Raw genomic sequence first — 25,642 nt, 5'->3', positions numbered from 1 at the left:
GATGTAGATAGAAAAATCCAGAAACAATTACTAACACCGAAAGCGAGTTTAAATTACCCGAAGAGAATGTAAATCAGTAAATGTAGTTGATTAAATAAGCGACAATCAACATTGCAGCTAATGTATTAGCCTGAAGCTCTTGGTTTTTTGGCTATCTTAGACAAAACGAAATCATCATCATCATCATCTTCTTCATCTTGGGAGTCCCTAGCCTTCCGCTTCCTTGAAACCTTCATTTCGGTTTTCTGGACAGTTTTCTGCAGCTTTTTGGCGCCATTTTGTCTCATCTCAACAGAGGCAGCCTTTATCGGTGACCTCAGCTTCTGCTGTTGGTTCTTCTTGAGCTTATTATCATACACCTTCTTAGCTTCGTCCAATGGAAGCAAACCCCACTCCATCATCCTGCATTTAAAAAAAAAAACAAATTCCTCAGAACAAGAGAGGTAGGTATGCGTAATAAAATGCACTCTATAATATGATAATTCAACTCATTGTTCAACAAGCAAAACTGAATACACATTTTCAGGCACAAGTATGTTTTCACAACCTTGCTTTCCAGTTTATTCTTTCCAGTTTATTGGTCTAATTTGATGTTGATGTTTAGAGTGGCCAACAATAGTGCACAAGGCAGAAATTTTCTTCGCCCATGTCAAGTTTCTTTCATAAGAATCCAAAAGAAGTTTTTGTCAAATACAAGGAGAGATGATCTAGTTGTGCCAGTATAAAGTCTAGTTCTTGAATGACATGCATACAATAGCATAGACCAGTAGTTATAAGGTTTCTTAAATTTTATGCTAGAGCATAATTATGTAGGTGTTTCTTCTTGAGAAACATTTAGACATCTACCCATAGGCTTGATGGTATTAGAGAAACATTTTTTTCATGATATATTATTCTACTTTATCATTCAATCTAACAAACAAAAAATTATGTCCCAACTATTTGCTGTTGATACCCCACCCATGAAGACTTTGTACATCTCTACATGAGACTTATTAGGAAAAGGCTTCTGAATATGTCTACTCAAGTTTTTTAATGCCAAACTAATCCTTAAATCTTGACTATAAATCATGAAATGGTGGTCCTGGTTGGTTCAAGCTATTTCGACAATCAACCTTATTTGGCTAATATCAGTTTAGAAATGCCGTATGCCACCATAATTACTGCAATCACCACCAAAATTGTAATGCATACTATACTTCAATAATATCACCCTACTAAAACATTGCAATAATTATAATAATTTAAAAATGCAATATACCAAGTGATTAAATCACTAGATAATTCGGTGACTTAAATATACTAGTATGGATGATTCTGGCTTAGGCAAAGCAATTGATGTAAAACACCATTAACATTGTTTATCAATCCACACACGCATGCATGCACATGCACACATACGCATGTGAGCACATATGGACACACATACATCCACAAATACAGCTAATAATAATAGTTAGAATACAAGTCTTGTTGTCCATATACTTGCTAACAGAAGTAACCGAAACACTCTCAAGAACCTTTTTAAAAAAGCAAGATTAGTAATGTGTTTGATAAGAGAGCTCACAAAGTCTTATTGGTTTTACCCAGAATGCCCAAGAGGATGCAAGGCACTGAGAAAATGATCACTAAAGAGAAGTTTCTTAATTTAAACTAGCAAGCAAGTCCATAAAATAAACAAGATAATAAGCACTTGGAACCATATTTGTCAGGTATAGAAATTGTAGAAACAATTGTGTCTTAACACTTGGATCCACAATCATGTTGGATACTTTGTATCCAAGTCGAAGTGAAATTTTAAGAGTATGTGGCACAAGAAATTGATACCTATGCATCTCCATTTTTCAAGTCCAAACAAAAGTACATCCTAAAGCGCAACATAATGTATGACCTACAAATCTAATGCTGAGTGAAGAAATTTATCACCAAATAGATGAATCACCAACAAAAGGTAACCTGCAAATAAGTTTTAAGAGGCAAAGTACGTTTCTAGAAGACCAAGGAGAGAAAAGGAACACGAAGCAACATAAGTTAATGAATGAGGATGGCTAGAAACATCAATGATTAGCATTATGTACATTAAACAAAGGCATTGTATCATTATCATTGTTGAATCATGTTTATCCTCACATTTTGTAGTCTGCTAAATGAATCTTATCACTCCATTGAATTCTATGCAAGGAAATATCATTAAACGAAGGCATTATATAAAACAAACAAATATCCATAATGCTTTCAGTAGGATCCAACAGAAAGCAAATAGAAAAAAGGAATCCTTTCGTGCAAGAATAGCATAGAACTAACCATAGTGCAGCCATTTCACTTCCTGGAACCTGATTGTAAAGTGATTCATAGAAAATTCGCAAAGGATCTCTCTGCAGCAACAGAAGACATAAAAAGAGCATATTATCCAAAATCAGAAAACCTAAAGTTAATCTACAGTCTATTTCTCCTCAATGAACAAATGGTTCAAACACAGGGAAAGAAAGGAACCATACTTCCTCCGGCTGGTCGTGCTTCTGCCCTGGTAAATCATACACCTTTCTCCCCTTTACCTTTCCATCAGCAACGGAACCCTTCTTCCCAACTGCTTTTTTCTCCACCTCTTTAATCCTCTTCCTCTTCTTTTTTTCCTTCTTCTCCTTCAATCGACGAAACATCAGGGAAGCCAAAACTTCAAACGTTATGCACAAATAATGAACCAAAATGAGAGCCAAATGAACCTTCACATCCTCGTTTTCTGAATCATCCGTTTCACTTGTCTTTACTCGGGAAACCCTCTTAACATTCTTCTTCTCCTCTTCCCTCTTCTTTATCTAGGAAAAATGAATCATCCTTCGTTAAACAACTACACAGATAGCACAGTCAAAAGATTCTTTTTTTTCCGCCCCACAAAAGAATAAAAGGAAACCAGAAAACCTACCTTCTTGTCAATTGTCTGCTCGAAAATTTCCTCTTTCTTGACCTTTGAAGTGGAGGTTTTGGATTTCCTTACTCTGGATTTGGAGAGAGGAGCATTGTCTTGATCCTCGTCGTCTTCTGCGCCGTTGCTCGGCTCCTCCTTCTTCACCATTTTAGCACCGGAAAAAGCGGAAAGAGGGACGTCGTCGCAGGCGTCTTCCTCATTCTTCAATGATTTCGCGATCCCTTCCGCCATCTCTTGAGAGAAAATGGAGCAGAAAAAATGGGGCGAGGAGCACAAGCGATGACTCTTCCAAGGATTATAAGAAGCGCCTTGACAGTGGAATGCCGAGGTCTCGACCGATGGATCTAGATCCGACGGATATGATGAGGAGCAAGCATGAGTAAATAACTCTTCCCTTTTTATCCTTCTGACCAACCAAACTTTTTTTTTTGTCGTTTTTCTTTTCTCCCTCTTCTCTTTCCTATCTCCTCTTTCATCAACGACATTTAAAATTTAGTTAATTTTTTGATAACATTTTAATACATTTAGATAAGCTAAAATAAACTATAAATAGTAAATTTGAACTCCTTACGACATCAGGAATCTACAGGAACTGAAATAAGTGTAATATGAGATATCTAGGTCCATCAGTGGATTTCAGTCAAAATTCACTGATAGACCTAGAGAGCTCCGATTGCACCCATTTCAGTTTCTATGGATTCCTGGTGTTGCAAGGAATTCAAATTTGTTACCCATTATTTATTTTGACTTTTAGAAGGTGTTAAAATATAAGAAGAAAGAATCAGTAAAAAAAAATTCATATCAGACCCACGTTAGGCCTGATATGAATCATATCATGCCCACGTTAGACCTAACATGAAACCAATAAAAACAGGGCTGATCTTAACCCCTACATGAACATAGATTATCTTCAACCCATACACATAGATAAATACAACATTTTCATAAAACAAAATCCTTAGCGTATGAAACTAATAAAAACAGGGCTGATCTAATCCTTTCCCGACTTCCATCAGCCCCTAGGAGCCTAAACTGCACCAAATATGATCACTTCCTCAAGCGGACTTGTACCATGTCATTCTCGTCAACCCTACTCAATTGATATCAAAACACACCCCAACAAGGCTATGGACAGAGGGAATGCCCAAGTTGGTTCCCCCTTACGAATCGATCAAGAACTCAATTTAAACATCAAGATTTGTCAAGAAAACTTAGCAAAACAAATCTAATATGATAAGATGAATACCTAGCACGTTTTTCTTCATTCATACACATGAAAATTGCACCAAATACACCATATAAACTAAAAGTTGCAAAAAGATATTAGAATGTGCCTTTGCATTTACACACTCGGAAGACCCACTATCAGCGCTAGGGAGCGAGGGGTGCGTTCAGGGCTCTATTTCTCATTTTCACCCTCCAACTCGCAATCTCCCTCTCCATTGTAACATATGGCAAAAAAGTGATTCGTTCGTCCCCAGCGCTTCCGTCAACCCGTCCCTAGGCCAACATGGAGGAGGTAAATCACGGATGACTACTAACCATTAGTGCAAATGACTAAGACATGAGGGAGGTTATACTCGGTTACGCCGAGTTTCGACCCCAAGACCTCATGTGACAACTCCCCATGTCTTAACCATCGCACCGCCCCGAGGGGACACCCTCTTCATTGTAACAGCCTATTTGGGAGGAGGTGAGGGAAGGGTAAACAAGGGAAAGGGAAACTTAAAACCATGTTTGAGAAAAAGTGAGTTATAGAAAGGAAAGATAAGGAAAGATAAGCTTTAACCTTCCTTACTTATGAAATAAATGAATTTCATACACCTCGATTTGGAGTGTAACGAAGGGTAAAGGATTTTTTTTTTTATTTTACCCCTATTTTATTATATTAATTCTAAAATTTGTTGTTTTAGTTGGTTTAGGTATTCTTTGCGCCGCGTTAACGAGAAAAGTTTGCACCCCCGACTCCAACAGCTCTCACTCCACGACACCTACACTGGCTCTCATTGTATCTCTCTGAGGATAGGTAACCTTAATCTTTTATTCTTCGTATATTACGATGTAGGTCGGAAATCATGTAATTTTCCTTTTGTCAAAATTGATCATATAACGTGATCTGCATTAGGATCTTAATATAACGTGATCTGCATTAGTGTGAATCAGCCTTTATCGTGAAATCTATTCATGCATGTGATATGGGTATCATGTATTTTCATCTCGTCATCATGTAATAACCGTTGATTCTGCATTGTACTATTTTTTTATCTGATTTTTTGAGTTTATTTTGTCTCCCTGCTCATCTCATCTTCATTGGTGAAGTTTCCGACAATCTACATCTCATTGGTAAAGTTTCTAAAAATCTGCGTCTTTTTTATTTTTGCAACTCTAGTCATGTGTCTTTGGAGTGACATCATGTGTCTACACTTCCAACCTAAGCTCATATCTTTCTCCTTCCCAAAATTTACATCTGGTAAATTCATTTATGAGCTTATGCCCATATCTTTCTCCTCCTAAAAATCCACAGAATGAATTTATTTTTTTCATAGAATTGAATTTATTTATTTATTACTTAATTAAATTCACATAATTGAATTTATTTATTTTTACATAATTTAATTAATTTTATTTTACTGAGGTGATTTCATTTTCGATGCTCACTATTGTTCTCTTTATCATTTATTTTATTTTTCATTTATTTGATTATAAAAGGGTGATCAAAATGAGAAATATAATGATTTTATTAAGTTATATTGTATGCATCAACTTGCAGTGACATAGGTGGTTTGTTTGTTGTAGCTTGGTATGCACAAAATAGGCACAAATAAAATAGCAAAATTTCTCGTATTGTACTATTAGAAGGGGACGTGTGTGAAATGAATTAATAATAAAAGTATTAACTAATGATTAATGTCGTAGTATAATTAGAATAGATCCTTTTGTATTTATAGAATTGTGTAATCTTTTAGTTAAAGAAAGTGATTTATGACCTACAACAAGGATCACTATGGAAGAACAAATAGTAACATCACTCTATTTACTAAGTCACAATGTTGCAAATCGTGGACTTGACTTCTTTTTCTATCGATTGGGTGAAACAATGAGTCATCATTTCCATAACATTTTAAGAGCTATAATGGAATTGGAGGATAAATTTTTCAAACAACCGAATGTGTCACAAGTTTCTTCATAAATTTTCAATGGCAATCTATTCTACCCATTTTTAAGATGAAAATATTATTCTTATCTTTTGACTACTATAGAGTCATGCCTATATGTTCATAATTATTAATAATTTAGACATGGTATATCAGGATTGTGTTGGAGAAATAGATGGGCACTACAACAAATATGTTAAAAGACAACACTATAAAGATAACGGTTTTTGAAGAAACTGTTGTTAATTTGATAAAAGACAACGATTTTTAACAAAACCGTTGTCTTTGAGCTTTAAAAAAAACAAAAGACAACAGTTTTGTAAAAAATGTTGTCGTTGAGTGAATTGTTTTCTAATCAACAACGCAATTTACAACGGTTTTCTAAAACCGTTGTTTTTAAGCGTATGTTTAGAGGTTTAATGCTTTCCCTCTCCGAAAAATTCTTTGGCGCGTGTTTCCCTCCCCTTAGTCTTCGGGAACCCTAGGCATAACTGTGTCTTTCTCCTCTCTTCATCACACATCTCTTCACGTTCCCTCTCCTCACACAATCTCCTCTTCCCGATCTCCACACACAATCTTCTCCACTCCTCACACGTTTTTGCCCTACGACGCCCAACCTTCTCTTCTTCCTGTTCAAATTCCAAACTTTCTTATCCCGCACCTTCCACATATTTACGTTCCTAAAGATGACCTTCTCCGACTTCCAACCAGGGTGGCTGGTATCAATGACAGTCACATCGGTCCTCGAGCATGCCGACAAGTCCGAGTCCGTCGAACCCCTAGCCGTGCCCCTCTTTCAACACATTTTGGTTCGGCTCTTCTTGGCGTCGGCCACGCTGTTGTCCGCGCTGGAGGGAGGGGAGGCCGTGGGGAGTTTGCGGCACCCGTCGATGCTGTCGGAGACGGATGGAATACAAGCCCTAGGGTTGGGCTGCTTCCAGGCGCTCTTCTTGGCCTTGATCCCCGCCGGCCCTTCCATGACGAAGAGCTCCGCGAGACCGCCGCCGACGATATCGAAGATCTTCTGCTTCTCATCGAGTGCAGTGACAAGCGAAGGGAGATCGAGGGCCTCCGAGCAAAGGACTGTAAGAGGAAGGTTAAGGCTAGGGTCGGGCAGGGTGGTAGGATCGGGGCTGGGATCAGAGGAGAGGAAGTGATCGAGGTGGTGATGGACAGGGACGGAGAGGCCGTGAGAACTGTGGAGGCGTTGGAGCCAATTGGAGGTGGACTTGGAATTGGAGGCGGCGGCCGTGGAAGTGGCAACGGAGCAGAGCATTTCGATCGTTAATGGGAGAAGCTTTCCTTTCCTGCCACTGCTCAAACTAATTTGTTCATTAGTTTATTTTCTGATTCTTCCTCCTTTAAGTATCACCTCATTCAAATGATGCTTAGATGTGTTGTACGCTTCACACAAACAATACCCATCTAAGAGGAGCTTCTGTTTAGTAATATGAATTTGATAACTTCATGATTGACACTTGTATGTTGATTCATTTGGGATTAACAAGTATTATTCTTTATAATCTTGTTGTCTAATTTGTGTGCCCTTCATATTGTTTCTCATTCCAACCAATTATATTTATTTAGTATATAAGAAATAAGATTGCTTATTAGGGGTATATTTATGTTATCCAATGATCAAACACATGAATTTATTGTCGGTAATACTTAAAATTAGTACTAGGTGGCCTTTTGTAAGGTGATAAATTTCTTTTTCTTGAAGGAATGATAGATTGGTGAACTAATTAAACTTTCCAATAAATTGTTTTGCATTTTGCTCTATTTCACATAGAAGGCTCACATGTTTAAATGCACTGGCAGCTTGATGTGATAGGGATTGATGAAGCCCAATTCTTTGTGGATCTTTACGATTTTTGCTGTAATGCTGCTGATTGTGATCAGAAAACAGTTATTGTTGCCGGCTTGGTTGGTGACTACCTTAGGTAAATTAGCTTCTTTCTTTAGAGAATGACATTTAAGAATCATCGTTAAGCTTCAACTACTTAAGTGGAGTTCATAGTTTTGATATTGATAGTATGATTCTCAAATGGTTGAGCTTTGTATTCTGCAATACTGCTCATACTCAAACATGCCATTAGTTATCTTTTTAGCCTCAACAAAACCATGTCTTTTAACAGACAGAGATTTGGTTCAGTGCTTGATATCATTCCGCTAGCTAATTCAGTCACAAAGCTTACAGCAAGGTATGAGTTGTGCGGCCAGCGAGCACTCTTCACTCCAAGGAAAACAGGCGAAAAACAAACTGAACTTATCGGTGTCTCTGATATTTACAGGCGAAAATAAACTAATTTGAATGAGGTGATGAGACTTGGGTTGACAATAAATAAGTACAATCCTACATGACATGAACCAGCAGGTTAGTCTTTTGACTATTGTTATTCTTTCTAAGGACAGTTTATGTGCATTCTTGCCGAGGTTGAAAGTGTATGTTCACATCATATTGGGCCTAGAGAATCAGTAGATGTAAGTGCTCTCCATTTATTGCTTAGCAATATTACATTTGTAAAAGGAAAACATAGCCTTTTTGTTTAGTATAATCACGTTGTGACTTTTGACCCTGGTTTCAGCCAATAACATAATGGGGGTATGAAATATCGACTATGTTAATTTGGTTTACTAGAGCATGACCAAAAATGGAATTTGTAGATACACTATGTTGCTGTACCTTTTTTCTTTTCTTAGGAAATATCATCAAGTTTTAGGTTCAACTATTTGGATATTGGCTCTCCATTACTCCATGCAAGCATATATTATTCTTGAATATATCTATACCATTTTAATCACATTTTATCTTTACTGGAGTATGTATATGTGTCTGTATTTTGTTGAAAGTTAGGTTTGGAGGCATGAATGAATGTTACTACTTTGGTATATAATTGTAGATTTTCATTCTTAAATGCCTTATCCAACCTATGCAACCTGTGTCAAACTTTCTGTATAGATTTGATCTAGTGGATAGTTAATAAATCCTGCCTAGAAGGTTGATATGGAGAATGTCTGGTGGATAGTTATTGGATTATAACATTGGTGGACCTGTGGGTTGACTAGATAAAGTAACATCATTATCATTTGGGAACAACTATGTGTAGCCCAATGTTGAGAGTGCTATAAGTGATAAGTGTAGCCTAATAAAGGATAAAATTAATGACAATAAGGTTAATTTGTCATAGAAATTCAACAGTACAATGACTTGAATGAATGAATGGCTCTCCATTAAACTCAATGCAAGTCTATATCATCCTCGAACATGTCCACATTATTTTATCTTTGTTTTATCTTTATTAAAGTTACACCTAATTGTTACCCTGTTTTTTTTTTTCAGTTTTCTTTTCTTAGTTAATTTTATAAAATAATATATGTTTGTGTGTGTATATGTATGTATTTTGTTGAAATTTAGGATTGAAATTTTGATATATAATTGTAGATTTTTCATTTTTAAATACCTTAACCAACCTATATAAGTGTACCTATTTAATGACTTGAATGAATCAATAATCTACAGTGTGACATATTGATAGGGGAGGCTATAAAAGACTATTATTAACTAAAAGAAAAGATATTTATATCCAATAAGATAGACTTAATTGGCCATATTTATTAAATACAGACCTCATAGATAATAGTATATATGCAGATCGATTGAAGTGAATTTAGTTGGGATTAAAAAAGTATTTTTGTTATAACATGGTAGCTGACTTGTAAAGTGGTTACTGAAATTGTATTGTCTCAAATTTCTGATAATGTTAGTCAGTTTGGCAAAATTTTAAATAGCATATGTAAATAATTAAAGAGAAGTCACTGTATAGCATATATATATATGGCATGCAGGTATATAATGATACATATATCGATGATTAGAATTTTTTTTTTCAAAAACTGATTAATAAATAAATCATGTAGTCTGCCTAAAGAGTTCAAAACATTGATTTATAGAAACATGTCTTATTTAAGATGAAAATATATATCAAAATGACTTCGCCATTGAATTACTCATTCTTTTGTTTTCTATAAAGATGGGAATTAAAAATATTGGTTAGGTTAGAGAAATCTTCTTTTGTTGATTGCCGCAGAAGGTCAACTACATCTTTCATTTAATGCTCTATAAATGGTGGATTTAAATCTCATGCCATATCAAGCGATACAAGAGATACATTACAAATGTATCACTACAACATTTTTTATTTTTGGCAACGCCTCTCATTGCAACGGTTTAAAAACCGTTCTCTTAAAGTACATTAGGCAACGGTTTTTAATAGTGTTGGTTTAATAAATTTTTTTAATATGCAACGATTAAATCTGACTTGGCTGTTGTTTTGATGTTGACACTGATTTAAGTTTGTATCAGATATTAATTAAACTCAGACTGATTATTGATCAAGGTTGATCATGAGGAGAGGAAAAGTCCAAGTACGGATACTTGGCACGCGAAGTCGGAGAGGGCTCGGTAGCTCGTTCTCCGGACTAGGTCAGAGAGGGCTCGGTAGCTCGTTCTCTGGACTGGACAAAGTTGGAGAGGGCTCGGTAGCTCGTTCTCCGGACTAGGTCAGAGAGGGCTCGGTAGCTCGTTCTCTGGACGGGACAAAGTCGGAGAGGGCTCGGCAGCTCGTTCTCCGGACTAGGTCAAAAAGGGCTCGGTAGCTCGTTCTCTGGACTAGACGAAGTCCGAGAGGGCTCGGCAGCTCATTCTCCGGACTAGGTTAGAGAGGGCTCGGTAGCTCGTTCTCTGGACAAGACGAAGTCGGAGAGGGCTCGGTAGCTCGTTCTCCGGACTAGGTCGGAGAGGGCTCGGTAGCTCGTTCTCCAGACTAAGTCAGAAAGGGCTCAGTAGCTCGTTCTCTAGACCAGGAAGACCTTAGGGTTTCGGGCTGGAAAGCTCCAAAACTCACATAAGCATTGGATCGGTCTGCAGACCGATCCAGTGATACCTTGGTCGTCTGGATCGGTCTGCAGACCGACCCAGTGATACTAAAAGATCACTGATCGGTCTGGTGACCGATCAGTAACCTCACAGAACTTTCTGTGAGTTATCTGATCGGTCTGGTGACCGATCAGGAACCACACAGAAACTTTCTGTGGGTTATCTGATCGGTCTGGTGATCGATCAGTAATCATACAGAAGCGAAGAAGATCGGAGAAGAAAGAGGGGGATCGGTCTGTGGACCGATCCACCTGAGTCCTGATCGGTCCACAGACCGATCAGCATCATCCCAGACCGATCAGGCTGTGTCCTGATCGGTCCAGAGAGCCATGGATCGGTCTGCTGACCGATCCACAGCGATGTCGTTTGTATTCTGCTGTTTTTCTGCAACTTCTGATTTCTCTGAACTAACGATCTTCTGTGAGCTTTTTGAGTCACAGGTTGCAGGTATCATGACGATGCTTGAATTCAAATTAAGGTCTATCAGAGGAATAAGACAAAATGGTTTTTCTACTGAGCTTGGCTGCAAATGGTGCATTTGAAGCATCAACGGATACTGGCGATCTGGGTATGTTCTGGCTGCAATCAGCTTGACTCCTTGGCATTGGTTCGAGCTCAGAAGACACCAGTGAAGACCATGGATGGTATTGGTGTGAGTTCAGAGGACCAGATGAGAAGGAGGAGTGATTGGCGACGCCTGAGTTGATTGCAGTAATTCGATACAGGTTGCAGCGATTCTATGCAGCTTGCAGTGATTCGATGCAGGTAAACGCGGTGAAGAAAACAGAGAAATAAGAAGGAGGAAGAAGAGAGGTTGGGTAACGTTTTTGGTTGCAAACTCTCTGTCGTCGATTAAGCAAGAGTGTCGTGTGAAGCTTTTGGCAGAGGATCCGCTTCTTTAAGCTCTGTGTTCATTGTGGCTGTAAGTTAATTGTGCATTCATTGTAGCCACCAAACTCTGTAAGTCTTGTGCTTCATTTAAATCCTTTTGAGACTTTATGGAGAGGTTTCTCCACCGAGAAGGAGAAATACTTAGCCGGAATCTGTCCGGGGGTTGATCTACCGAAAGATCAAGGGATCGTCCACCTTACGGACACGCCGAGGAGTAGGGGCAAGTTATCCCCGAACCTCGTACATCATTGTGTTAGTGGTGTTTTGTTTTCTTCCTTGTATTAGTTTGTTTTTGCTTATTTCCGCTGTGCTAACAAAGTTCTGAAAGAAAATTTGTGTAAGTTTACGAAGAGGCTATTCACACCCCCCTCTCTAACCATCCGAAGGTCCTAACAAGTGGTATCAGAGCTTGGAGCTCTTCATCCGGACTAACACCCTAAAGAGCAAGAAGATGGCTATGAAGGAAGGCTTTAGCACCAATCGTCCACCCTACTTCGACGGAGCGGATTTCCAATATTGGAAGAGCCGCATGGAGTATTACCTCAAGACCGACATCTCCATGTGGTTCTCGGTCAAGGAAGGGTTCACACCTCCAAAGGACGAAGAAAGTAAGGAACTAGACTCGTCAAGGTGGTCCGCCGAGCAAACCCGCAAAGGACAAGCCGATGCCAAGGCGGTGGTAACCCTACAATGTGGGCTAGCCAAAGATCAACTCATCAAGGTAGGTCCAGTTACGAGCGCAAAAGATTTGTGGAACAAGCTCATCGAGCTCCAAGAAGGAACCCGAGACTCTCGGATCGCCAAGAGAGACTTGTTCCTAAACCAACTACAAAACCTCACCATGAAGGAGAACGAAACGGTAAGTGAACTACACGGAAGGTTCAAAGAGATCCTCAATGGTCTTCATTCCGTGGATGAACGCGTAGAGAATCGCGATCTCGTAAGGTATGCACTCAAAGCTTTTCCAAGGAATGCCTTGTGGTCATCTATGGTAGATGCCTACAAGGTTTCCAAGGACCTTTCAATTGTTAAGTTAGATGAATTTTTCTGTGAAATGGAACTTCATGAACTTGCTAACAAAGGTCAAAAAGAGAAAGGTATTACCTTAGTTGCAGGAGAAAAGAGCAAGAATGGAAGAAGAAAGAAAGAAAAGAAGAAGGAGAAAGAGATCCCTACATCCTCATCCTCCTCCGAGTCCGATGATGAAGGTGGATCATCATCAAGCGAGATGACCAACTTTGTAAGGAGGATCATGAGAAGAAGCCGGAGATACAAAGGGAAAGGTAAATCTGCTGATCAAAATATTGATAAGACTAACGTTACTTGTTATGAGTGTAGCAAGAAAGGACACTATCGGATCGAGTGTCCAAAACTCAAGAAGAAGGAGGAAAGGGCCAAGAAGAAGAAAGCTCTCAAAGCTACTTGGGATGAATCCTCCTCAAGCTCATCGAAGAAAGAGAAGAAGGAGAAAAGCACACGTCAACTAGCGCTCATGGCAAGGGAGGAACCGGATTCCGGAAGTGATGGTGACACAAGTGACACGTCAGCCGCGACTTCATCATCTTCGGATGATGAAGAGGTAACTTCGCCTCATTTAGAAAAGTGTTATAGAACTATTACTCATTTATCTACTTTGCTCAAGAAATCAAAAACAGAAATTAAATCACTAAAAGATGAAGTAGAAAAATTGAAAGCTCTTAGGGAAGATGAGGTCGATGACCTACATCAAGAGCTTCTTGAGGATGAAAACAAAGCGTTAAAGAGTGAAGTTGAGAAACTCAAGAAAATGCTTGAGAAATTCTCAACTAGCTCTAAGACCTTAGATATGATTCTAAATGCCCAAAGGGGGGTCTACAACAAGGCTGGATTAGGATACCAACCTAAGGAGTCTAGTTTCATTTCCTTAGTGTCTAGAACCCAATTTCATAGATCACATGCTTCTAGGGTTCATGAGACTAGGAAGGGTGTGACCAAGGCATGGGTTCCTAGGTCTTTCATTGTAGATGCATTAGGTCCCAAGATTTGGGTACCTAAAACATCTATCTTTCGTGTCTTGTAGGCATTTGTCGAGGGGGAGCATCTATCAACTTGGTTTGTTGATAGTGGATGCTCCAAGCACATGACCGGGGACAAGTCACTCTTTACCACCCTCCAAAACAAAAATAGAGGTAATGTGTCCTTTGGTAATAATGGTAGCCTTAAGGTTATAGGAGTTGGAGATATTCAAATATCCGAATGTCTTCAAATCAAAAATGTCCTTCTAGTCAAGGGGATGACTTTTAATCTCCTAAGTGTCAGCCAATTGTGTGATACAGGTTACACAATTGAGTTTCATTCAAGTCAATGCCTGGTCAAACACATTGACACACTTGACACGGTACTAGTAGGCACAAGGGTAGATAACATTTACCAAGTATCGTTTAAAAGTGCTACTAATGCTTCTGCTAAGTATTTCATGTCAAAAGAAGAAGAATCATGGCTTTGGCATAGGAGGTTGGCCCACGTAAACATGAAGAACATTCGAAAGCTGGTCAACAAAGGATTAGTGCGAGGCCTACCAAGCATCAAGTACCAAAAGTCAAAACTATGTGATGCATGTCAAAAGGGTAAGCAAACAAAAGTGCCTCATAAAGGTAAGAGCATTGTAAGTACATCTACTGCTTTAGATTTATTGCACATGGACTTGTTTGATTGCAGTAATGTTATTTCATTGAATGGAAATAGATATTGCTTAGTAATCATTGATGATTTTACTAGATTTACATGGACTTTCTTTTTGAAATATAAGGACCAAACCATAGATATTTTTATTTCCTTTTGTAGAAGAACTGAAAATGAAAAATCAACAACAATTAAAACAATTAGGAGTGATCATGGTGGAGAATTTCAAAACCATAGATTTTTAGAATTTTGTCAAGAAAAAGGATATAGGCATGAGTTCTCTACTCCAAGGACCCCACAACAAAATGGGGTTGTGGAGAGAAAGAACCGAGTCTTACAAGAGGCTGCACGAAGCATGCTCAATGAGTACTCTCTACCTAGCTACCTATGGGTTGAAGCTGTAAATACAGCTTGCTATGTGCAGAACTGAGTCTTGATACATAGGTTTTTAGGAAAGACTCCCCATGAACTTTGGTTTGGGAAACCCCCTACAATTAAACATCTTAGGGTATTTGGTTGTAAGGTGTTTATCTTGAACACCAAGGATCATCTTGGAAAGTTCACGGCTAAGGCTGACGAAGGGATACTAGTCGGGTACTCTCTAACCAGCAAAGCCTATCGAGTCTACAACAATAGGACTAAATTGATTGAAGAGTCCTCTGATGTAGCATTTGAAGAAATCCCTAAGTCAAATGATCAATCAAGGGATGTAGGAGAAATTCAAATTGAACTTAGAAATCTAAGTTTAAATGATCAAAACATAGAAAGAGTCGAAGTTAACTCCGATGACGATGAGCAAAGGCAAGAGAGGACTCAGTCTGATCCTTTACCTGATACTGAGCCCTTGCCTGTGTCTAGTGAGACCATTCATGAGGCACCGCCAACACCAAGGCAATTTAGGATAGCCTCTAGTCATCCCCAAGACCAGATTGTGGGAGACATTCAACAAGGGGTTAGGACTAGGTCATTCTTCAGAAATGAGTCTAATGAGGTCGCCTTGATCTCAGAAATTGAACCAAAATTAGTTGATGAGGCATTGCATGATCCTGATTGGATCATAGCTATGCAAGATGAGTTAGGTCAATTTGAAAGGAGCCAAGTGTGGGACTTAGTTCCTAGACCTAAGAAGACCACCATTATTGGAACCAAATGGGTCTTCAAAAATAAGTTAAACCAAAAGGGAGAAGTAGTTAGAAACAAGGCAAGACTTGTAGCCAAGGGCTATAGTCAAGTTGAAGGCCTCGATTATGATGAGACTTATGCTCCCGTAGCCCGATTAGAGTCCATTCGTTTAATGCTAGCTTTTGCTGCACATAGAGGCTTCAAGCTCTATCAAATGGACGTCAAATCAGCCTTCTTAAATGGTTTCATTAAAGAAGAGGTCTATGTTGAACAACCACCGGGGTTTGTGAATACCGAAGTTCCAAACCACGTGTACAAGCTCAAGAAAGCTCTTTATGGGCTTAAACAAGCACCTCGAGCTTGGTACGAAAGGTTGTCAACTTACCTATTAGAAAAGGGTTTTGTGAGAGGTCAAATAGACCCAACACTATTTCTGCGTAGAGATGGTGAAAACATATTTGTAGCTCAGGTGTATGTCGATGACATAATTTGTGGCTCAAATAACAAGAGTTATTTGAATGAATTTATCACTCACATGGAAAGTGAATTTGAAATGAGTCTGGTGGGAGAATTGACATTCTTCCTTGGACTTGAAATCAAACAAACTCGAGATGGTATTTATGTCCATCAAACAAAATATACTCAAGAGATGCTCAAGAAATTCAAAATGAGTGACTCTAAGGAAGTATCCACTCCAATGGCGACAAACACTCGCCTTGACAATGATGAGAGTGGAAAACCAGTTGATCTAACGCAATATAGAAGCATGATTGGTAGTCTTCTATATCTCACAGCTAGTAGGTCGGACATACTTTTTGCTGTGGGCATATGCGCTAGATATCAAGTCTGTGCCAAGGAATCTCATTTAATTGTAGTTAAGAGAATATTGAGATATCTTAAGGGCACAATTAGAGTAGGTCTATGGTACCCTCGTACGGAGTCTTTTGACTTAATAGGCTATACCGATTTCGATTATGCTGGGTGCAAATTGGATCGGAAAAGCACTAGTGGAGGTTGCCAATTTTTAGGTTCATCATTAGTTAGTTGATCAAGTCGGAAGCAACATTGTGTTGCTCTCTCCACGACCGAGGCTGAATACATTGCCATGGGAGAGAGTGTATCACAATTGTTGTGGATGATCCACACTCTAGAAGATTATGGACTTTCGTATAAGGGAGTGCAAGTGTTGTGTGACAACATCAGCACAATAAACCTAACAAAAAATCCAGTCCATCATTCAAGGACCAAACATATTGAAGTGTGTCACCACTTCATTAGAGATCACGTAGCTAGGGGAGACATTGCACTCACCTATGTTGAGTCAAAGTCAAACCTAGCCGATATTTTCACCAAACCTCTTCCGGAGAATGAATTTAGTCATTTGATGAGAGAATTGGGAATGTGTTTGGCTCAATAGGCCATTAGGACTTCATCATGATCAATAAGGATAATTAAAACAACAAGAGAAATAGGGAAATTAATTTGGGCAATTTGGGAATATCTCACACAAACTATAAGGTTTAACAAATGATTTTTGTTTGCTAGAAATGGGGTGAGATGCTAGGATCAGCCGGATTATTCAACATGTATCATGCATTCCTTGAATAATTAGGTTGAAGAGACATAAATTGAGTATGGGGAAGACCATTACATAATTCATGTGTATTTGGTTCCTAGATCTTACTCATATATTCCAATCAAGGAAACTTGGTTGGACCTTTACCTAGAAATTATGAAACTTTGGTTGATGGACTGTTTGATACACTTGAACGATGCTTTTCATGATTTTGATTGATACTAGGACAAGTCCTTGAAAGAATGATAGCAAGTTGGTTATATTTTGACAAACTTGAAACTGAACATAACTAGTCGAAAATTTTAGTTTTCAGGCCTTAAGTTGCCTGCTTTCTAAATGTCTGAACTTTAGGGCTATAAACAAGTTCAGACCATAATCGTTAGGTGATAGTTATGCTTGTAGATCCTTCAAGTTCTAGGTTCTGAATTTGGAAGTTTTTCTAGAGAAACTTCCACGAACTATCGACAATCTCTACTAATTTCAGTTACTGAAATTACTGGAGATCTAAGTATCAGACACTGATCGGTCTACGAACCGATCAGGTCAGCCTGGCACGCTTTCTGATCGGTCTACAGACCGATCAGAGAGTTCCCTGATCGGTCCGGAGACCGATCAGATCAATCCGGCACAAGGCCACTGATCATTCTCTGATCGGTCTACCGACCGATCAGCGAGTACTGATCGTCTCCTGATCGGTCGACAGACCGATCAGGATGTTCCTGGATCGATCCATGAACCGATCAGGAGACTCCTGATACCTCCTGATCGGACAACCGTCCGATCATTTCTTCACTGTACACCCATCTGTAACCCTTAAAACTTCCCGATCCTTTCTTTTTCTCTTCACGCGAAACCCTAGCCAACTCTTCCCTACACCTCACCACTTCTCCTCTCTTTGCACGTCGGAACCCTAGCCGACGTTCTAGCCCTCCGAAGCTCTAGCCAAAAGTTCAATGGCACCAAGGTAACTCCCTATTTCTCTAGAACTTTGGCATTTCGATTTCATTTCTCACATGTCTGTGGTTTTTGTTTCTGGCGGCTCCGGTGCTCATTTACTTCCCATTGTATCCCATTGTTAACTCTTAGAAAGAAACCAGTGGGTGAGGGGACCTCTAAGTCACCTGAGAAGTCGAAGTCAAAGGCCCCTTCTCGTCCTCAACCATCTATTTCCGGGAGGATCCCGAACTACAATTTTGAGGAAGCCTTTAGATAAAGAACCTTCAAATTACTCCCGTGTAGGTCTGTAGATCGTAAATTCATGGATGAATTTTGTCCAACTGTGTCTGAAACCATTTCCTACTACAAACTTGACTCACTTGTCTGCTTAGAACGGGATATCAACTATGACTTGGTCTCTGAGTTTTACAACAACCTTCATCAGACTGCTAATGATGTAGGTTATAAAACAAGAGTTGCTAAGCAGACTATTGATTTCAGTTTCTCATCCTTCTTTGAGTATCTCGATTGTCGGAGGTGTTCCGGTAATGTCTTTTCGATATTTCCTGATCTACCAGACCCTCTACCCTCACCTTTTGATGTCACACCTGACTCAGTCTATGAGTATTTCTTCAGACAACCTAGACCGGGTGGCCTTGATGAGCTAGATGTTGACTTTCCTACTTTTGCAGCCTTGAGACTATCTCCTCAAGACTACATTCTTTTTAAAATTGTCACAAACTGTCTTCTGCCTATCACATCTAAACCATTGTCTGAGATCCGTCCATATCATTGCCTGATGCTTTATGGATTGCGTCGGCGTCTCGACTTTGACATCGTATCTAGCATCTACTCTTCGATCATCTCCTATAGTGAGCCGAGCGGCTACACTGTTTATATGCCTTATGGACATATAATTACAGATTGGCTCGAGACCCTTCAGATTGATGTCTCTAAGGGTAGAATAATCAAGATGGTCAGACAGGATTGCAGACTTGGGAAGCGGGCATTTTCCAAGTCTGGAATCATAGGACAAAATGGGGGCGTCCGGTGGAAGGATGGGAGAGCACTAGGTGAGTTACCACGGGGACCTCCACGACAGGTTGCTCCCGTTGCTGCTCCTCCTGCTGCTGACGATGGAGAGGCCGATCCTGATCTGCGCTGGCAGATCGCCGAGCTGGAGAGTCGCTTTGATCGACACGATGAGCTGCTGGTTGTTGAGCTTCATGGGCTGCGCGTCTGGATTGACCAGCGCTACGATGATTTACGCAGTCAGCAGCTGACGACACATCAGGTGATTATGGATTGGATGGCCAGATACCCACCTCCGCAGGATTTCCCGGGCTATCCATCCTCGAGCAGCGGCGTGCCACCTCAGGAACCCATTCCTCCCGTTGATGATGCTGATGCTCCTCATGATGAGGAGGCTGAGTGATATACATTGTTCTATGATGTTGTTTTGACTGTCTATGTTTTTGGATGTTGCTTGTTGGATATTTTATGTCTGACCTGGATGCTTGTTCATTTCATCTATATTTGCTGTTTATTTTCTTTCTTTATGTTTCGCTCCATATTGGTTTTTAATATGCTACTCATATGCCTTGTCTTGTATGTCTCTTATTCATTTATCACTGTCTCATAATACACTTAGAGGGTGTTCTAGGTGAATTAAGAAAAAGCCAGTATGGGTTAAGGGGGAGTCCGTAACGTTCTATTACCTAATTCGCACCTTTTTGGTGTTTGACAAAGGGGGAGAAGGTAACTAAGTTTAGAATTAAATGAAAGTCTAGCTTTAGAGGGAGGACCTTGATTCCCCTATCCTTACATGGTATTGTATCTGTCTTAGGGGGAGGACCTTGATTCCCCTAAAATTAGGGAAATATGAACATTTCTTATCTAAACTTAAATCGTGTTGTCAAACAACAAAAAGGGGGAGATTGTTGATACAGTCTGACCTGGCTGTTGTTTTGATGTTGACACTGATTTAAGTTTGTATCAGATATTAATTAAACTCAGACTGATTATTAATCAAGGTTGATCATGAGGAGAGGAAAAGTCCAAGTACGGATACTTGGCACGCGAAGTCGGAGAGGGCTCGGCAGCTCGTTCTCCGGACTAGGTCAGAGAGGGCTCGGTAGCTCGTTCTCTGGACCGGACGAAGTCGGAGAGGGCTCGGCAGCTCGTTCTCTGGACTAGGTCAGAGAGGGCTCGGTAGCTCGTTCTCTGGACCAGACGAAGTCGGAGAGGGCTCGGCAGCTCGTTCTCCGGACTAGGTCGGTAGCTCGTTCTCTGGACCAGACGAAGTCGGAGAGGGCTCGGTAGCTCGTTCTCCGGACTAGGTCGGAGAGGGCTCGGTAGCTCGTTCTCCAGACTAAGTCAGAAAGGGCTCGGTAGCTCGTTCTCTAAACCAGGAAGACCTTAGGGTTTCGGGCTGGAAAGCTCCAAAACTCACATAAGCATTGGATCGGTCTGTAGACCGATCCAGTGATACCTTGGTCGTCTGGATCGGTCTGCAGACCGACCCAGTGATACTAAAAGATCACTGATCGGTCTGGTGACCGATCAGTAACCTCACAGAACTTTCTGTGAGTTATCTGATCGGTCTGGTGACCGATCAGGAACCACACAGAAACTTTCTGTGGGTTATCTGATCGGTCTGATGACCGATCAGGAACCACACAGAAACTTTCTGTGGGTTATCTGATCGGTCTGGTGACCGATCCCGGACCGATCAGGATGTGTCCCGATCGGTCCAGAGAGCCATGGATCGGTCTGCCGACCGATCCACAGCGATGTCGTTTGTATTCTGCTGTTTTTCTGCAACTTCTGATTTCTCTGAACTAACGATCTTCTGTGAGCTTTTTGAGTCACAGGTTGCAAGTATCATGATCATGCTTGAATTCAAATTAAGGTCTATCAGAGGAATAAGACAAAATGGTTTTTCTACTGAGCTTGGCTGCAAATGGTGCATTTGAAGCATCAACGGATACTGGCGATCTGGGTATGTTCTGGCTGCAATCAGCTTGAGACCTGGGCAGTGGTTCGAGCTCAGAGGACGCCAGTGAAGGCCATGGAGGAGGAGTGATTGGCGATGCCTGAGTTGATTGCAGTAATTCGATACAGGTTGCAGCGATTCTATGCAGCTTGCAGTGATTCGATGCAGGTAAACGCGGTGAAGAAAACAGAGAAATAAGAAGGAGGAAGAAGAGAGGTTGGGTAACGTTTTTGGTTGCAAACTCTCTGTCGTCGATTAAGCAAGAGTGTCGTGTGAAGCTTTTGGCAGAGGATCCGCTTCTTTAAGCTCTGTGTTCATTGTGGTTGTAAGTTAATTGTGCATTCATTGTAGCCACCAAACTCTGTAAGTCTTGTGCTTCATTTAAATCCTTTTGAGACTTTATGGAGAGGTTTCTCCACCGAGAAGGAGAAATACTTAGCCGGAATCTGTCCGGGGGTTGATCTACCGAAAGATCAAGGGATCGTCCACCTTACGAACACGCCGAGGAGTAGGGGCAAGTTATCCCCGAACCTCGTACATCATTGTGTTAGTGGTGTTTTGTTTTCTTCCTTGTATTAGTTTGTTTTTGCTTATTTCCGCTGTGCTAACAAAGTTCTGGAAGAAAATTTGTGTAAGTTTGCGAAGAGGCTATTCACACCCCCCTCTCTAGCCATCCGAAGGTCCTAACAATTGCAACGGTTTAAAAACCGTTCTCTTAAAGTACATTAGGCAACGGTTTTTAATAGTGTTGGTTTAATAAATTTTTTTAATATGCAACGATTAAAAACCGTTCTCTAAAATACATTTATTAAAAAAATTATACTAAATAGATTAGGCAACGATTTTTAATATTTTATTTTAAATATTGTTGTGCTACATTAGGCAACGGTTTAAACTACAATATTCTTTATTTTTTGCAAATAAAGTAAGGATATGGAATTTGAATAAGGTAAAATAAAATTGATAAATTAAGATCTCATGAGCAACAATAAAGGAAATCATCCACTAAATTTTCTACGAAATGTAGGAAAGTTAAACGAACTGGTACGACATCATGAAATTATTTAATAGAGGGATTAAAATGGGGATTGATGAATTATAGTTACCCTAGGTTAGGGATTAAATTGCCCTAGGTATTAAGACCTAGGTATAAAAGCTTCTCAACCATTTTTCCCACACCCATCCACTGTGCCCAAATCGCCGCTTCATCCCCTCCTCAACCCCTCGCTAGACCGATCAAGCTTGTCACCGAGCATAGATCCCTGCTCCGGTATTTCACCACCTCGGCAACTTCGTGGGAGCATCGCAAGCGGGCATGGAGTCCAGTGACGACCACCGGCGGCTATGGCTAGGTTAGAAGGGGCTTCAACAGAGAATTACGGAAGGGAAGGCAAGTATATCTCACGGTGATAGCATAAGATCTGTGAGGTATAGAGGGGTCGAAACCTAGAACGGAGAAGATGTTTGTTGTGTGTTCGTTCCTGTTAGAGCTTCTTCTTTGTTGAGTTTTCATTCGGTCATTTGGTTTGCATATGTTTCGGATTATTGATCGGTGAGGTCTGCATTGAAAGTGTTCGATTTCCTTGGAGTGCCTTTCTTGTGTTCCTACTGGCGTCCGTCAAACAGTGTGTGTGAGTTGAGGTTCGGTTTCTTCCGTGATGTCGAGGTTTCAATTCCTGTGTTCTGTTCGCTTAAATGTCTGATCGAGGTGCCGATTTTTGATTGTGTGCCGAATGGAGCTTTGGTTACTGGTTGGTTGAATGGAACTCTATGTAGGTTCCGGCGACATTTTTCTTTGGATTTAACCGAGGATTTCGAGTTCTTTCATTCTGATTTGAGGTTTCATTTATCTCTCGCTTGGCTCGTATGGTTTCTGGTTTCCTCATGTCGGAGCAATCTATTATAGATGGTGCGAATTTGCTAGGGGATTGTTCTGTTTGGGATTTATGGGTTTTGTTGGCATAAGATGGGTTTGAACTTCGATTTTTTCCTTCAGATTTGTTGATGCCGTGAGTTCTATGTAGGTTAACTGTTTGATTAACTGTCGACTTGAGATGTTAGAGGTGGAATAAGCTGCGTCTTGGTTTTTCTTTTGGGAAGCTCTGGATTTGAAGGTAGTTTTCCTCGTTGCGGACAAATTTACATCTCGTTGGATGAGTTGGTTTTGAACTTGGTTTTGTGGCTTGTGGGTTCCATGAATTTCGCTTTGAAATCTTTGTGTAGTTCCTCTCAAAATGCCTACTCCGCTGTATGATTTCTTTTACGGGTTTTGAATTGAAGATTTTGTGTAGATCTTGCTATATTGTTGGTTCAATTTCTATAATGAAGTAGAAAAATTTTAGTTGACTCATTTGGTGAAGGTGCTCTTCGTGTTGGGTAGGAGATTTAATAATCTTGTTAGTAAGTTTGTTTTCCTTGGAGATTTATTGCTGTTGGAACTTTTGTGAGGCTACGGTTTGTAGTGATTCAATAGAATGATTTGTTGCTGTGGCAAATTTTCATTTGGGGGTAGGAATTTAGTTGAATTGATTACTGGTAACATTGGTAAAGTAATAGTTGCCATGAGAATTGAATACGTTCCCTTAAGCCTTAGTCTTGTATGGTAAGATTAATTGTTATTTATCAGTCTCTTGTTGCAAATTTATATCCATATCTGCTTACATACCTTCATATCTTGTCCTTGGTATACCTGACTAACTTGGGGTCTCGACTTTCACTGTGTTTGAAAATTGGAACAAATAGCTGGATCTATTTTGCAAAATGTTGCATCTTTTGCCACCCCTACATTTGTGATAATTACTTTGTACTGATTTTAGGCTGTTTTTATACATAATCACGTGATAAATTTCAAATGTAAATAGTCAAATTCAGTTGTGGGTATTAACCTATACTGACACATCTTTTCCTCTAGGAGTCACCTATTCTTGTCTGGTAATTAATGTGTGTAATCAAACAAAGACACCTGCTCAGGGTTTGGCAAATAGAAATTTAGGTTTGGGCTAAGAACTCATTTACATACTAGGATTTGAGTCTGAATCTTCATGATGCAAGCATCATCAGTGGACCATATTATGGATGCCCTAGTATGTGTGTGATATTCTACCTCTGACCTTAGGTATCATTTTAGGCTCTGAATTGGTTTAAAGACTCACTTACAGTAGCACAGGCCTAGAAGAAGCAATGCAAGGAGACATGCAAATTATAACCAGTAATATATAAACAGATTTGGTTGGTCATGCTATGAGTGTCACATTACAAGTATTGAATATGCACTAAACTAACATCTGTAGTGGGTTAGATAATATCAGTTCTCATTATGCACCTTATGTTTTCTTTGTAATTCTACAATATTCCTATTTTTTTGTGCTATACATATGTTTTTTTTTTATTTTCTATAATTAAATGCCTTTTCTTAGACTTGAGCAAGGCTTTGTGGTGTGCGAATGTCTAATGCTTTGCCAAAGACATTGATGCACCCAGAGACTTTAGTAACTTAACAGTGGCCAACTCGAGTTTGAGGAATACAATCTTTTGTGGTAGTCAGCTAATCTAAGGTCTGCAATTGTAGTTTAATATTCTCTATTCTTATATTTGATTCCAGACTCCATTAATCACTACTTCCCTCTAGGATTGATTTTTTTTCCTCCCTGATGATGGCAAGCACCAATCTGTTGTTTCTTATCTGATTTGTCTGTATGCTATTCACTTCGCTATTACCTCCAATGCTTGACCCCTATCCAATGCAGATGATGGTATCAAGAACTCAAATGGACCTAATCTATAACTCGATGCCAAAAGAATATTGCTTTTATGATATAATATCACACCTATTTTTTCTTATTGACAACACTTTTGTGCTCACTGAACATGAGTCATGTCATCAATATTTTTCTCAGTTACCCCTATGATATCGGATTGTTGCTTTTATGCATTTTACTTCTGTGCTCACTCACCTTTGTGATATCAGATTGTTGCTTTTATGCATTTTAGTTTCTGTGTATTTTTCTCAGTTATCAGTATGAATCCAATTATGTCATTCAACATGAGTCATGTCATCACCATGAGTCAACATTTATGTAATAATTTATTCAACATTTATAACTCTCTAGTAGCTATGATTTTTCAATTATTATTTATGATGATTGGTGAGGTCTTAATATTTTAAATTTTATATACAGGATCCTAATATGGATGGTGATCATGTGGATGAAGATCAAATGTTGGACATAGAAGCGGAAGAAGATGATGCTATATAACATGATTTTTTAGTACAAGTACTGATAGTGGATGAAGCTCAAATGTGGATGCAGATCAAATGTTTTGATCAGTAATGATAGATGACAAATGATTTTATATTTTGTGTGCAAAGATTTAAGTTTAAGGTAGAGAAATATTAAGACAAATGTGGATCAAGATGATGCATACTTTGTTAATTAGTATA

The 25,642-nt window shown here is 39.5% G+C and overlaps 1 protein-coding gene and 1 long non-coding RNA gene across 3 annotated transcripts; one reads left to right on the top strand and one right to left on the bottom strand.

The window, feature by feature from the left end:
• Window positions 1-31: 31 nt before the first annotated feature.
• LOC122052831 (uncharacterized protein DDB_G0283697-like) lies at window positions 32-3,234 on the bottom strand. Of its 2 annotated transcripts, XM_042614559.1 has the most exons (5): window positions 2,924-3,234; window positions 2,724-2,816; window positions 2,499-2,642; window positions 2,305-2,375; window positions 32-402 (listed from the first exon to the last, which is right to left on the bottom strand). In XM_042614559.1, the coding sequence occupies exons 1-5, from the start codon at window positions 3,155-3,157 to the stop codon at window positions 126-128; spliced, it is 819 nt and encodes a 272-aa protein (XP_042470493.1). In that variant the 5' UTR covers window positions 3,158-3,234; the 3' UTR covers window positions 32-125. The 2 variants fall into 2 exon arrangements, with proteins under 2 accessions (XP_042470493.1, XP_042470492.1); XM_042614558.1 differs by having other exon boundaries at window positions 2,499-2,816.
• Window positions 3,235-8,222: 4,988 nt separating this feature from the next.
• Window positions 8,223-25,642, top strand: LOC122054130. Its single transcript, XR_006132573.1, has 3 exons — window positions 8,223-8,285; window positions 8,376-8,458; window positions 25,380-25,642. It is a non-coding gene; the product is annotated as an uncharacterized LOC122054130 (long non-coding RNA).

Source organism: Zingiber officinale, chromosome 3A, assembly GCF_018446385.1.
Source record: "Zingiber officinale cultivar Zhangliang chromosome 3A, Zo_v1.1, whole genome shotgun sequence".
NCBI lineage: Eukaryota > Viridiplantae > Streptophyta > Magnoliopsida > Zingiberales > Zingiberaceae > Zingiber > Zingiber officinale.
This window is presented reverse-complemented; position numbering and strand designations above follow the sequence as displayed.